The sequence below is a fragment of the Nipponia nippon genome, unplaced genomic scaffold (genome assembly GCF_047370975.1).
Source record: "Nipponia nippon isolate SJK-2023a ecotype South Korea unplaced genomic scaffold, ASM4737097v1 scaffold_4, whole genome shotgun sequence".
NCBI classification, from domain to species: Eukaryota; Metazoa; Chordata; class Aves; order Pelecaniformes; family Threskiornithidae; genus Nipponia; species Nipponia nippon.
The window spans coordinates 110,481,350-110,494,517 of NW_028262358.1; the positions used below are offsets into that span (position 1 = coordinate 110,481,350).

The 13,168-nt window shown below is 39.6% G+C and overlaps 1 protein-coding gene across 6 annotated transcripts in view; it reads right to left on the reverse strand.

Annotated features, from left to right (window-relative positions):
* NOL10 (nucleolar protein 10) overlaps positions 1-13,168 on the reverse strand; it is a 61,332-nt gene that overhangs the window by 12,622 nt on the left and 35,542 nt on the right. For all 6 annotated transcript variants that reach the window (XM_087776134.1, XM_087776133.1, XM_087776132.1 and 3 more), the window contains exons 14-19: positions 7,509-7,635; positions 5,760-5,839; positions 5,488-5,586; positions 4,732-4,821; positions 2,798-2,971; positions 2,159-2,406 (exon numbers count right to left, since the gene is read on the reverse strand). In XM_087776134.1, coding sequence (XP_087632260.1) covers positions 2,159-2,406; positions 2,798-2,971; positions 4,732-4,821; positions 5,488-5,586; positions 5,760-5,839; positions 7,509-7,635 — 818 coding nt within the window. The remainder of the gene's footprint in view (positions 1-2,158; positions 2,407-2,797; positions 2,972-4,731; positions 4,822-5,487; positions 5,587-5,759; positions 5,840-7,508; positions 7,636-13,168) is intronic.

The following is a 13,168-nucleotide window of genomic DNA, read 5'->3' on the forward strand; positions in this document are numbered from 1 at the left end:
GCTGTCACATCCATTTTTTTTGTCATCCTATTCTATCCTCCATTTTCTCTTTTTTTTTTTTTTTAACATTTTACATCACATCCCATCTGTGCACCTACCACACAGACACATCTAACCTAAGCCACCCTAATTATGCATCATACCTTGCAAAATATTCTGCAGAGAATTAGCAGCAAACCTTAAGACAATTTCTTTTCCCTAAAAGCAGTCTTTTAAAAGTCTTTCCACGGTTTATGTCATCACCGATATTCCTCCATCCACTGGACAGGTCTGTGGTATCTGCTTTCATTTTTCCCAAGCTGAAGCAACGATTTCCCTCCCTCTATACGCCAAAGGAAAGAATTTACTTTGTGCTGTGTCACACTGTACTAATTTTTTCTAAATGTTTTCCTTCCTTACACCTGTCTTGGTTTATTTACTTAACTTTCAGTATCCTTGTTCACATTTAAGCCTTCCATGTTTTGAACAGAACGAAATCTTAATACTTCAAATTGAATGTCCTTGAGAATTGCCTTCAGAGGTCAGCAGCTGAATTTGTGTAAAAGAACAGTATGTGAGCAGGCTGCAGCCATACTGCCTTTTAGGGAAGTATTTCAACGGCAATGAGAATACAGTGCCTTTTGACCACTGTCTCAGGCTCCTTTCCAGTCACTTGCTAACATGACTATAAATCCAAGTACAATGTAAAAAATATCCTTAACCTACAATACTCTGTCTGAGTGTCCAGAGTGGATTTTCTCCTGACAAAGAAGAAAAACTGGCAAAAGGACAAAAAGTTGCTTCATCTTCTGGAAGAAAGAAAGAAAAATAATCAGAAAAAAAGTTGAGGGAGAAATCTAAAAGAGTCCGGAATGAGTGGGTACATTCAGTATAGAGAACAAAAAACCCCCTGTGTGAAAATGCTTGCTGATAAAAAACAGCTAAGGAAAACCTGGGATTCAATTCTGCAGAATTGCTATAAATCCCAACTTAGAAAAACTACTACTTCTATTTAAAGAGGTCTTACAGGTACAACATAGAAACCATAGACTACTAGACTACTGTAGAAACACTGTCTCAGTAATACTTAAAGACCATTTGACATGGTAATTCCAGTTAAAAACCTCCACGTTTAAGGAACAGGCTGAATTTTTATCAAATGTTTCTTAACTTATCTCCAGAAAAATCCATCATGAAACAACTAGGTTGTAGAGTCAGTCATTAGTGACATAAAGAAACAGTCCCGTTATATATATTATTCACTTCCTTTTCTTTGACTGTATCATTTCATTCTAAGTAATAACATAATGGCTATTACGAGATCCATCTAACCCAGCAACTTGTTTCCAACATTAGTCAAAATTCTGCTCTGCATCCAGTGTGCTGCAAGAACTTTGAAGCTACTGTCTTTCAAGGTTTTAATACTAGTCTCTGCGGTCCAAATGATAAAAGGCTATTAAATCTCAGCTTCCGAAGGGCTCAACTCACCTCTGAAAAAAAATATCAATGAGCTTTGTAGGCATTAAGCGCCTCAAACCCAAGTCCTTTAGTTTGACATGCTCTTTACATAGTACACAATTAATTCAGTTGATCATCAATTTAAAGAAATTAAAATAAAAAAGTTTGATTTTTTTTGTATTGCAAAAAGAAAATCAGAAATAGTGGGACCTAACAGTATAAGAACAGCATAGTTTTTTGAAAGTTTCTGGATGCCATAAAAACAAAACAATTTTTCTTTTACCACCTTGATCTTACCCCCAAACCAATGACTAGTCATGCAATATTCTACATCCTTTTAGAGGGTCAGATGAAAAACATCCAGACTGTCAACTTCATACTGACACTAGAGAAATACAACCAGTCTCACAGACATCAGCATTGTTATTTGTGAGAGCAGCAGTTCACCAAGACTGAGTAATGGATCCCCAACTCTGGCTCAGAATATTAATCCCTTACTCATCTCATTTGTGTTGTCTCTCTGCCATACTTCAAACATTATATTTGTTTAACTACAAAACAAAGCTTTCAACAACTATGTCGCTTTAAGTTATGTTCCTGAATTGCCAGATGTGGCTTTACTAGTAAGTGCTTCCAAGCCAAAATGCCACTGGCCTGCATTGTAGAGAAATACTTGAGAATTGTCCACCCCCAGCTATTAAAATAGGAACATTAGTCTTACTTCATTAATTTTTGTTTTTTGGCAGAGTCTCTGAAGCTTCTGAATTCCTCTCCTTCCTTAATCTCAAAAAACTGAGGTTTCAATAATGTTTGCTGATCCTCCTTGAGCCTTTCCCGCCGCTTTACTTTTTCCTCTTGGCGTAGAAGCTTGCGCTGTTTCCTGACCTCTTCAACCCAGCCTTTTTCATCATCTGAACTCTCAGAACTTTCTGCATCACTTGCTTTTCCTTCTGGTTCTTCCTCCTCTTCCTGCAGACAAAAATAGCATAAAATAAAGATCATCAACTAATTTTCTTTTCAAACCGTTCCTGCAAGTAGAGTACGTGACAGCTTTTACATAGATGCAGCTGAAGAGAACTAAAATTTAAACAAAAGCAGTAACAGCAAATGAAGCAGAAGATATATTATAAAATTGTTTCCACCTACATGCTTTATATTTTTCAAACCTATATTCATGTAGACACAATATTGTTCATATCTAAAAACTAGGATAACATTACAATTTACACTTAATTACTATAGCTGATAAGACATTCTTGCATTGCTTCCATCTTCTTTCTATGGTGAAAAATCTGAATACTTGAAACAAAGAAAAAAAAAACCTATGGATTTTTCCTAATCCAAATGGAAAATATTTTACCTGTTCTTGTGCCTCCAGTTCCTCTAAGATCTTTAGTTTCCTCTTTCTTTTCTCACTTATTTTAGAAACAAGTGGGTTAAGTAGCCTAAATTCTTCACTCTGCTCATCCACCTGGAAATCTGGATTCTCAAACATGACCTTAAAACGATCATCCTTGAGAAGGCTAGGCAGATTCTGGAAAAGAAGCAAAGCATGAGTGAGCTATAAAATTCTGAAACAGACACTGGTAAAGTAAGTAACACCTTTTTAATTAAACAAAACTCAAATCCAGCATGTGAAATGCCAGTTGCTTTATCCTTCCAGGTTATATAAAATCAGGATTTATGCTTATTGCATTTTATTACTTTCACAAAAATCAAATAAATATCATTCTAAGCTACCTGTAAGCACAACAGCTTTTTTTATGCACACTATAGACACCTTAAATACACAATTACTAATATTTTTGAATTAATGTTTTTCATACATTCAGCCAGCTTGTCTGGAGAAGTGTTGATATCTATTGACTAATCAGCAGTACCTCCAAGGCAAATACCCTACCAGACAGGGATGATTCTACAACATGTACAACAAATTACCAGGGTAAACGTGTCTTTATGCAATGGTACTACTGGTTTACTCTAAATACATAAGCCTAAGTGTTTCTATACCTCTTTAACACTTTTTCTTCACTGCCCTCACATACAGAATGTAAAAGGCAGTTTCATTCATGTCAAAGTAAAATGAATTCAGTGTAAATTATGCTACTGTTCAATTACGAACAGTTGAAACTACAATTTCAGCTTATGCAAATACCTGTTGTCATCATTTTAAAAATCACTGAATACATAGCTTTTTATTAGAAAAAGCTGATCTTTCAACATTGCCAAAGTTATACCAGCACATTCAGCCCACCCCAGCATTAGATTTTCATTGTCACCTAAGAAGCAGAGGGGGGAATATACAGGAAACAACAAGTGTAAATTTCAAACACAGAAACTGTTGCAAATGTGTGACTTGCAGTCACACAGACAAAAATTAAATCCCAAAGCCTAAAATAAATTACTCTTCATAAGACTCTAATGCCATTTCAGGAAAATAACCAGGACATGCATTTTTATGTATACTCTTTTTAGTCCACTTAATAACACAATCCATATATACTCCTAGAAAAATCAGCCCCCATTTATTGATCTCATATTTCCATCGTAACACTGGCTTAGACAGTCTGCATTTAAGGTTTTACCACCACCTACTTTTTCAGTATTTCATGCTTCCTGCTAACTGTAACACACAGGATTTCATTAGATGCCACATGAAGCTAATACCTGCCTTTCATGAATGTTATATTCCTGTGAGAATGAGCACCTATGAAGTGCTACCTATAGAAAGCCCCCCCTCCCCAATATTAAACATTAGCTCATTTTTTCCTTTAGAGTTCACTTAAGATAAAAATTGGATTATTTTCAACACCAGGAAGAATTCCTGTTGCATAAGAGTGAACCATTTTGGCTATTTTATAAAATGTAGTTAATTGTGTACACAAAGAAAGGCAATTGTATCTTCAGTTTTACAGATAACATCTATCTTGTCATGGTCACCACCAAAATACCAACAAATGCAAACAACAGGTCTTTTTTGAACAACTTTGGCATTGACTCTGCATTTCTCTAGCTTCTGGAGTCCTGTGAAGCCCATAGAATCTTCGCAGTGAGTATTTCGTCATTTTAAGCTTTAAGTTACTACATGGACTTTTTGGTGCTGCAGCTACAGTGAAGACCACCTTAAAGCCACCTACTAGAATAAGTTATTTATGAGAAACAGAAACAATCAAACTTTGAATCTGTTTGGCCAGGTAACAAAAAAAAAAACCACCAACAACAAAAACAATCAATACTGTAAGCATTACTATTTCTGTGTTCCCAGTTAGAGAAGTCTCCAAAACAAAAGCTTACCTTCTGTTTCCTTTTTCTAGTAACCTGTTGCTCTTCTCCTTCTTCTTCAATCAGTTTGAGTGCAAGCTCTTTATTGACTTTTGGTAGTTTCTAAAGAGAGGAAAGCAATTAATCAGTAAGTTACTCTTACACATGCAAAAACCTACATGCTTTACATTTCTAAGTGTGGGGAAGAGAGAATTCTTATTCATTCTTATAACTCTTGCTGAAAAGCTCCTTGACTGGTTTCAAATATTTCTAGGTACTAGTAAAGCAATAGCGCTTGGAGAAAATTTAAGCAGAACTTCTGTATTGTTTTTTCCTTGTAATGCATCAGCTTTAGTACTTTAAAAGCAATTATTTCTCCTTGTATATTGAGCAAATTTAATCTAGAAAGCTACTAGTTCTAAACACAATACTATTTTTATATATATATATCTCTTTCCAGAGTATTATGTTTTATGTTTTAATGGCTTAAGTCATTTAGTTTGATGACAGAAATAGAAACTGCGAGTTTTACCAGTGGGTTATCTGCTCAAGTGGCAAATGTGATGAGAGCTGCTCTTTTACAGTTTGGTATCAGTCTTTCTCATCTGTGGGAATCACATGCATGGGAATTTTACGGTTCCATTCAAAAAGTTCTACAAATTACTTTGGGTCCCTGATGACAAACAGAATCAAATCCTAATTTGTTACATCTCTTGAGATATACTTAAGAATATATTACTCTTTATGAATCATTTTCCCAGAAGTATATTAATTGTTTACAGGATTTACCTTTAGTTGAACTCTCTGCGCACGTGTTTCTTCTATCTTCTGCCTTATTTTTTCTCTTCTGTATTCTTCATAGGCAAAGGGGTTGGCCATCATTTTTGCCTTTGAACAAGCAGGAGGAAATAAAAAGAAAATACCATTAATACAGAACACAGTCTGTTATTTGGAGGAAAAAAAACCACAAAACAAAACACCACAAAAAAACCCTCAACAAAAACCCAACACACATATTTTATTGTTAAGAGTAAAAATTGACAAGCATCAGCCCTATTTACCTTATGATAAAGTCTTATGTCCATGAAAAAGCCATGCATATATGCTCTGAGCAATGATGATCCAATGAGATGAGCAAGGCCTGGGAAAAAAGTTACAGAGGATTTCAAAGAGCTTTCATATATAAAGAACTCCTATTCCAAACTAGCCACTTCACTTACCCAGTTCAAGACAAACAAACACTGTCAATGCAACACATCAATCTAAGTCATATCCATTACATCAAGACTAAGTAAAACCGCAAAAAAAAAATGCAGTGTGGCCAGCAAGAAATTTGAGCTTCTTCAGAGCAACAAAATCCATTTTTCTTGTCATAATACATGTTACTGTGCACTTTTTAACAATGCCCACATGCACTATGCTCCATAAAAGTTTACAAAGAAAAATTCGAGAGGATTTTTTTGAAAGTCCATAGATGTTTGACAATCACTTTTTTTAGTGTGGTATAGAGATGTTTTCAATTAAAGAGTTTTGCCTTGGGTCACTATCTTTGAAGAATCAACATATTGAAAAAAAATACAGTACCACATCAGGTCATAAAACTGTCACCCTAGGCCCTAACCTAAGTAAGAAGGAAAATACTTAAGAGTTCTCTGCTTTTCCTCCCATGTATCTTCACAAAATTCCAAGACTGAGAAAAGGAAAAGCTTTTTATACCAAAATATCCTCTACAGACCCCAAATCCTTATAAGTTAAGAATTAACAAACTACTTCTAGAAATAAACGGCAAAAAAAAAGTTAGAAATCACTGTGCATCTCAGAAAGCAAAGTTATCTCTAAAAATGTTTTTAACTGTTTCCAGGAAACAATCTTCCTGCATATTCCAACATGAGAGTACTCCAGCTAATGGCTAGTAATACAAAGCAACCCTGACATATGAAATACAAAGCAACCCTTAAGCTGGTTCTTCATTTGAAAGCTTGCATTTACGGGGAAATGAATTTTACTAAGTTATAGTGAATTTAAAGCAGAATAACTATTCCCAGTCAAGTGTCTGTGTAGATAATACTACATTGCCTTATTCCCTTACGACTGGGATAGGGGTCTGCGGGCTACATTCAGTCCACCTACTGAAGATGCAGGTGCTTTGGATGATCTCCTCCTTGTATGGCCTCCTGCCAGGCCAAACCCAACTCCCATATTCAGAGGTAAATTAATTAAATTGAACTGGAGCAAAACATTGCAATCAAAACACATAATGAACAGAAAAAGGACTAACTACCTTGGAAGAAGCATGCTTACCTTCTCTGCTATATAATTTTCAGCACTGTAGTTCCTTGAAACTGTGTTTCTATTAGCCCTAGTACAATTTGTGTTTTCTGGAAATTACTATATTCAATTAGGGTAGCCTTTGGCAGGTGAATCTTCCTAATTTTCCTGTGAGTTCCATCATACTATTTGAGCACCTCAAAAATAGCTTGAAAACTACACCAACTTCTCTTCCTATGCCTTCCACTTAGTGTCTGAAAGCATACACAACAGATTCCTAGACATACTAAATCAGCAATTATCAATCTTCTTCTTGAGATAAAAATCTGAGAAACACAAATATCTACTGTTGCACTGGTTGGGAACCAAAGAACATAAAGCCATCAGTCTGGTATATTAATAACCAAGAAGGCTGGGTGAAACTACTCCCAGAGAATTTCCAACAGCCCTCACACTTCACGTGGAATTACAAAAAAACTTACATGCGTAAATGATAAAAAACTGAACAAAAGTCAGCTAAAGAGAAGATTCAACTGTCTTACCTAAATTTTCAAGGTCTTTTCTGGTAACAAATTTGTAATCATCATAAACTGTGCTCTCTGGATTCTCTTCCAGTTCTTCAGTCAAGTTGTCCAAGAAGGAACACCATTTTGGGGCAGGTCCTAAAACCTGTGGATATATAGAAAGTTATAATGTGCATTCTTACAGAAAAAAACTACAGTTAGGCTCTTAGCTATTGTGCTGTAATGGAATAACAAATGAATGCCCCTGAAATCAAACAGACCTTAAGAGCAGGAGCAGTTAGAGAACACAATTAAACCTATTGGTTTCATCACCAATAAGGAGTACTATAGATTACAGAATCATAGAATCGTTAAGGTTGGAAAAGACCCTTAAGATCATTGAGTCCAACCGTTAACCTAATACCGCCAAGGCCACCACTAAACCATGTCCTCGAGCACCACATCTACATGTCTTTTAAATACCTCCAGGGATGGGGACTCAACCACTTCCCTCAGCAGCCTGGTCCAATGCCTGACTACCCTTTCAGTGAAGAAATTTTTCCTAATATCCAACCTAAACTTCCCCTGGTGCAGCTTGAGGCCGCTTCCTCTCGTCCTACCGCTTGCTACTAGGGAGAAGAGACCGACCCCCACCTCGCTACAACATCCTTTCAGGTAGTTGTAGAGAGCAATAACGTCTCCTCTCAGCCTCCTTTTCTCTAGACTAAACAACCCCAGCTCCCTCAGCCACTCCTCATAAGCCTTGTGCTCCAGACCCTTCACCAGCTTCGTTGCCCTTCTCTGGACATGCTCCAGCACCTCGATGTCCTTCTTGTAGTGAGGGGCCCAAAACTAAACACAGTACTCGAGGTGCGGCCTCACCAGTGACGAGTACAGGGGCACTATCACCTCCCTGGTCCTGCTGGCCACACTATTCCTGATACAAGCCAGGATGCCATTGGCCCTCTTGGCCACCTGAGCACACTGCTGGCTCATGTTCAGGTGGCTGTCAACCAACACCCCCAGGTCCTTTTCCGCCAGGCAGCTCTCCAGCCACTCCTCCCCAAGCCCGTAGCATTGCATGGGGTTGTTGTGACCCAAGTGCAGGACCTGGCACTGAGCCTTATTGAACCTCATACAGTTGGCCCCGGCCCAATGATCCAGCCTGTCCAGGTCCCTCTGTAGGGCCTTCCTACCCTCCAGCAGATCCAACACTTCCACCCAATTTGGTGTCGTCTGCAAACTTACTGAGGGTGCACTCAATCCCCTCATCCACATCATCGATAAAGATATTGAACAGGACCAGCCCCAACACTGAGCCCTGGGGAACAACACTCGTGACCGGCCGCCAACTGGATTTGACTCCATTCACCACCACTCTCTGGGCTCGGCCGTCCAGCCAGTTTTTAACCCAGCGTAGAGTGCACCCACCCAAGCTGTGTGCAGCAAGCTTCTCCAGGAGAATGCTGTGGGAGACAGTGTCAAAGGCCTTACTAAAGTCCAGGTAGACAACATCCACAGCCTTCCCTTCATCCACTAAGCGGGTCACCTTGTCATAGAAGGAGACCAGGTTAGTGAAGCAGGACCTCCCTTTCATAAACCCATGCTGGCTGAGCCTGATCCCCCAGTTGTCCCACACGTGCCGCATAATGGCCCTCAAGATGATCTGCTCCACGGCCTTTCCCGGCACTGAGGTCAGGCTGACAGGCCTGTAGTTCCCCGGATCCTCCTTCCGACCCTTCTTGTAGAGGGGCGTCACATTTGCTAACTTCCAGTCATCTGGGACCTCCCCGGTTGACCAGGACTGCTGATAAATGATGGAGAGTGGCTTGGCAAGCTCCTCTGCCAGCTCCCTCAGTATCCTTGGATGGATCCCGTCTGGCCCCATGGACTTGTGGGCATTCAGGTGGAGGAGCAGGTCGGTGACTGCCACCTCTTTAACAACTGGGGCTTCATTCTGCATCCTATCTCCATTTCCCAGCTCAGGGGCCTGAAAAACCCGAGGATGACCATCTGACTATTAAAGACTGAGGCAAAGAAGGCATTCAGTACCTCAGCCTTCTCCTCATCCTTCGTGGCAATGTTTCCCTCCTCATCCAACAAAGGAGGGAGATTCTCCTTGGCCCTCCTTTTGTTGCTGATATATTTGTAAAAACATTTTTTGTTATCTCTAATGGCGGTGGCCAGTTTAAGTTCTAGCTGGGCCTTCGCCTTTCTAATCTTCTCCCTGCATAACCTCACAATATCCTTGTAGTCCTCCTGAGTCACCTGCCCCTTCTTCCAAAGGTGGTAAGCTCTCCTTTTTTTCCTGAGTTCCAGCCAAAGCTCTGTTCAGCCAGGCCGGTCTTCTACCCCGCCTGCTCGACTTAAGGCACATGGGGACAGCCTGCTCCTGTGCCTTTAAGACTTCCTTCTTGAATAACATCCAGCCTTCCTGGACTCCTTTGCCCTTCAGGACTGCCTCCCAAGGCACTCTGTTAACCAGACTCCTAAGCAATCCAAAGTCTGCCCTTCTAAAGTTCAGGGTAGCAGTTTTGCTGACCCCCTTCCTTACTTCTCCAAGAATTGAAAACTCTCATTTCATGGTCACTGTGCCCAAGACAGCCTCCGACCACCACATCGCCCACCAGGCCTTCTCTGTTCGTAAACAGCAGGTCCAGCGGGGCACCTCCCCTGGCTGGCTCGCTTACCAGCTGTGTCAGGAAGTTATCTTCCACACACTCCAGGAACCTCCGAGACTGCTTTCTCTCTGCTATGTTGTATTTCCAGCAGGTATCTGGTAAGTTGAAGTCTCCCATGAGAACAAGGGCTAGAGATTGTGAGACTTCAGCCAACCGCTTGCAGAATACTTCGTCTGCTTCCTCATCCTGGTTGGGTGGTCTGTAACAGACTCCCACCAGGGTATCTGCCTGATTAGCCTTCCCTCTGATCTTTACCCATAAGCACTCAACCTTATCATTACCGTCGTAGAGCTCTAGACAGTCAAAACACTCTCTGACGTACAAGGCTACCCCACCACCTCTCCTTCCTAGCCTGTCCCTTCTAAAGAGCTTGTAGCCATCCATTGCAGCACTCCAGTTATGTGAGTCATCCCACCACGTTTCCGTGATGGCGACCACATCATAGTTTTCCTGCCACGCAATGGCTTCCAGCTCCTCCTGCTTATTGCCCATGCTGGGTGCACTGGTGTAAATGCACTTCAGTTGGGCTATTGATCTCTTCCCCAACACAGGCATGCCACCCCTAGGCTCATCCCTAGCAAGCCTGGTTTTATCCCCTTCCCCCTTTTAGTCTAGTTTAAAGCTCGCTCAATGAGGCCTGCTAACTCCTGAGCCAGAATCCTTTTCCCCCTTTGAGACAGGTGAACCCCATCTGTCTCCAGCAGGGCTGGTGCCATGTAAACTGCCCCATGATTGAAAAACCCAAAATTCCGCCGCTGGCACCAGCCTCCGAGCCACGTGTTAATGAGATGGATCTTCCTGTTCCTTTCCGTATGCCTCCTGGCTACTGAAGGGATGAAGGAAGACACTACCTGCGCTCCTGATCCTTCAAGTAATTGCCCCAGTTCTATAAAGTCCCTTTTGATTGTCTTTGTGCCTCTATCAGCTACTTCATCACTGCCAACCTGAACAACCAATAGTGGATAATAATCGGATGATTTTACCAGCCTAGGGAGCTTCCTGGTAATGTCTCTTATCCTTGCCCCAGGGAGGCAGCAGACTTCCCTATGGGATGGGTCCGGTCCCATCTTATGTAAGTGTTATTTTAATTTAGGTCATTTATTTGAGACCAACAACCTAGAGGTTTCAAGTTCAACTGCTTCAAGTGGTCCCAGTCTGATTGATTAATTTATTAAAAGCTCAGAGCCAAACATTATAGATAAAATTATGAACTAATGGCACTAGATAGCAACTAATCTGTAAAGCACTGTTGGATCTCAAACTCATTAGGTTCACTATGCAAATCATGTTAAATCCTATTCTTCCCTATTTATTTTAATTAAAACACTACAGGTATTTCATGTATTTTTATTCAAGGACAAACCCAGACTGTATGAACAGATAATGGGAAATATTAAAAAACTTGCATATTTCCACCATGAGGCAAAGGATTTATTTGAACAATATTATGTTGCACTATCAATGTACTTTTCCATATAAGCTTCCTCCCATTTCCCAAGTTAACAATTAGCTCCCTTCACTTTTCCCTCATGCTGTTCTGATTGAAATCCCTCTCTATCCTGATGCATGCAGCCGTACTCAACTGTTCCAGGATTATTATTTTAGTAGGTGAGTTAGCTGAATGGAAAAATCCAACACTACATTTTTCTCCCTAGAGCAAATCAGCTACCATTTTAGAACATCAAGTGGCCAGTTAACTCCTAGAGTGGGACTTTTAATGAGGCTTCTGATTTGTTTGCTAAAAATTCACATTAAAAACTCCACAGTCAACGTGACCATAGGAATGGTTGTGATTCAAAAACAACATTTTAAGATCCTATTCCATTATGGAAAGAAATAGCAGTGATTTTACATATATAAAATACATACAGTTTCTTTTAACATGATAGTGTGGTAACAGTATGAGATAGTACTGTTCATTTAAAAAGAAACGTGTTACTACTCATTGAAAAGTCTTCTTTTGAAGACAATGATACACAAAAAATTGTAAAACTGTATTCTAGACCATACTATTCTACTAATATTCTAGACTGTAACACTCCAGGCAACAATATTGTATTCTAGACCACTACTGTCCCCGTATCAAGTACGATTTATCTTCATAAGATTGCAGCCCTAGCTGAGAACCATAACGTGCCAAATGAAAAACTGCATTTTTTTACAGTGCTGCATATTTTATTCCAATTAGTAAGAGCTTCCAAGGAAAGACCTAAGATGTCCCTAATAGGAAAGATATTACCTACTTAATGAATTAACCAAACCTCAGCATCTGCTCCAGTAATACTCAGCTTAAACACTATGTAACATTCAGACTGATTTCTTGCCAGCATTGCAGATGCTTTTATCTCCATCTAGGTTTTAAATTTTTCAGTTATTTCCCCCAAAATCATGTCTTCAAATCTAAACACCAAACTTTTATATTAATAAGAATGCAGTCTAGATATATTAAATGTAGCACTGGTTTTCATGCCATTCAAGAAATCAGTTATCACTGCTTCATTACCAGATCATCAAAATATGACTGGGGTGGAGGAATCTTCTCCAAAGCTTACCTGTATTTTTGTTTTGGATGAAACTGTTTGTCCTTCTTATAAAAAACAAGCTGCTTACTGACTAAACAAAACACCTCTTGTAATAAAATTTAAGTACAAGTTTCTCTCCTGAAGATTATTAGAAATGAGATTAGATAATCCTTGACTCACGTCTATTCACATTAAATAAAAAGTTCCCCTTCATTCTATCTTGGTGACTCATCATGTAAAGATCTCTATCACTTCACTAAACCTTGTTCATCACTTCCATGTCTACAACACTATCTGCTCAAGCCTTACAACGTGCACGTTACTCGTTACAACCCAGGCCACTCCAACCAGTTAGGATAATCCCCCGACGGGATCTTGACTGGTGTAAATCTTTGAATGAATAACTAAAGCAGAAGTCTCAAAAATAAGGGAAAACAGTTTATCTGCTCTTCAGCAGTAGCTCCACTCACTGTTCCAAGTATCCCTGTACTCAAAA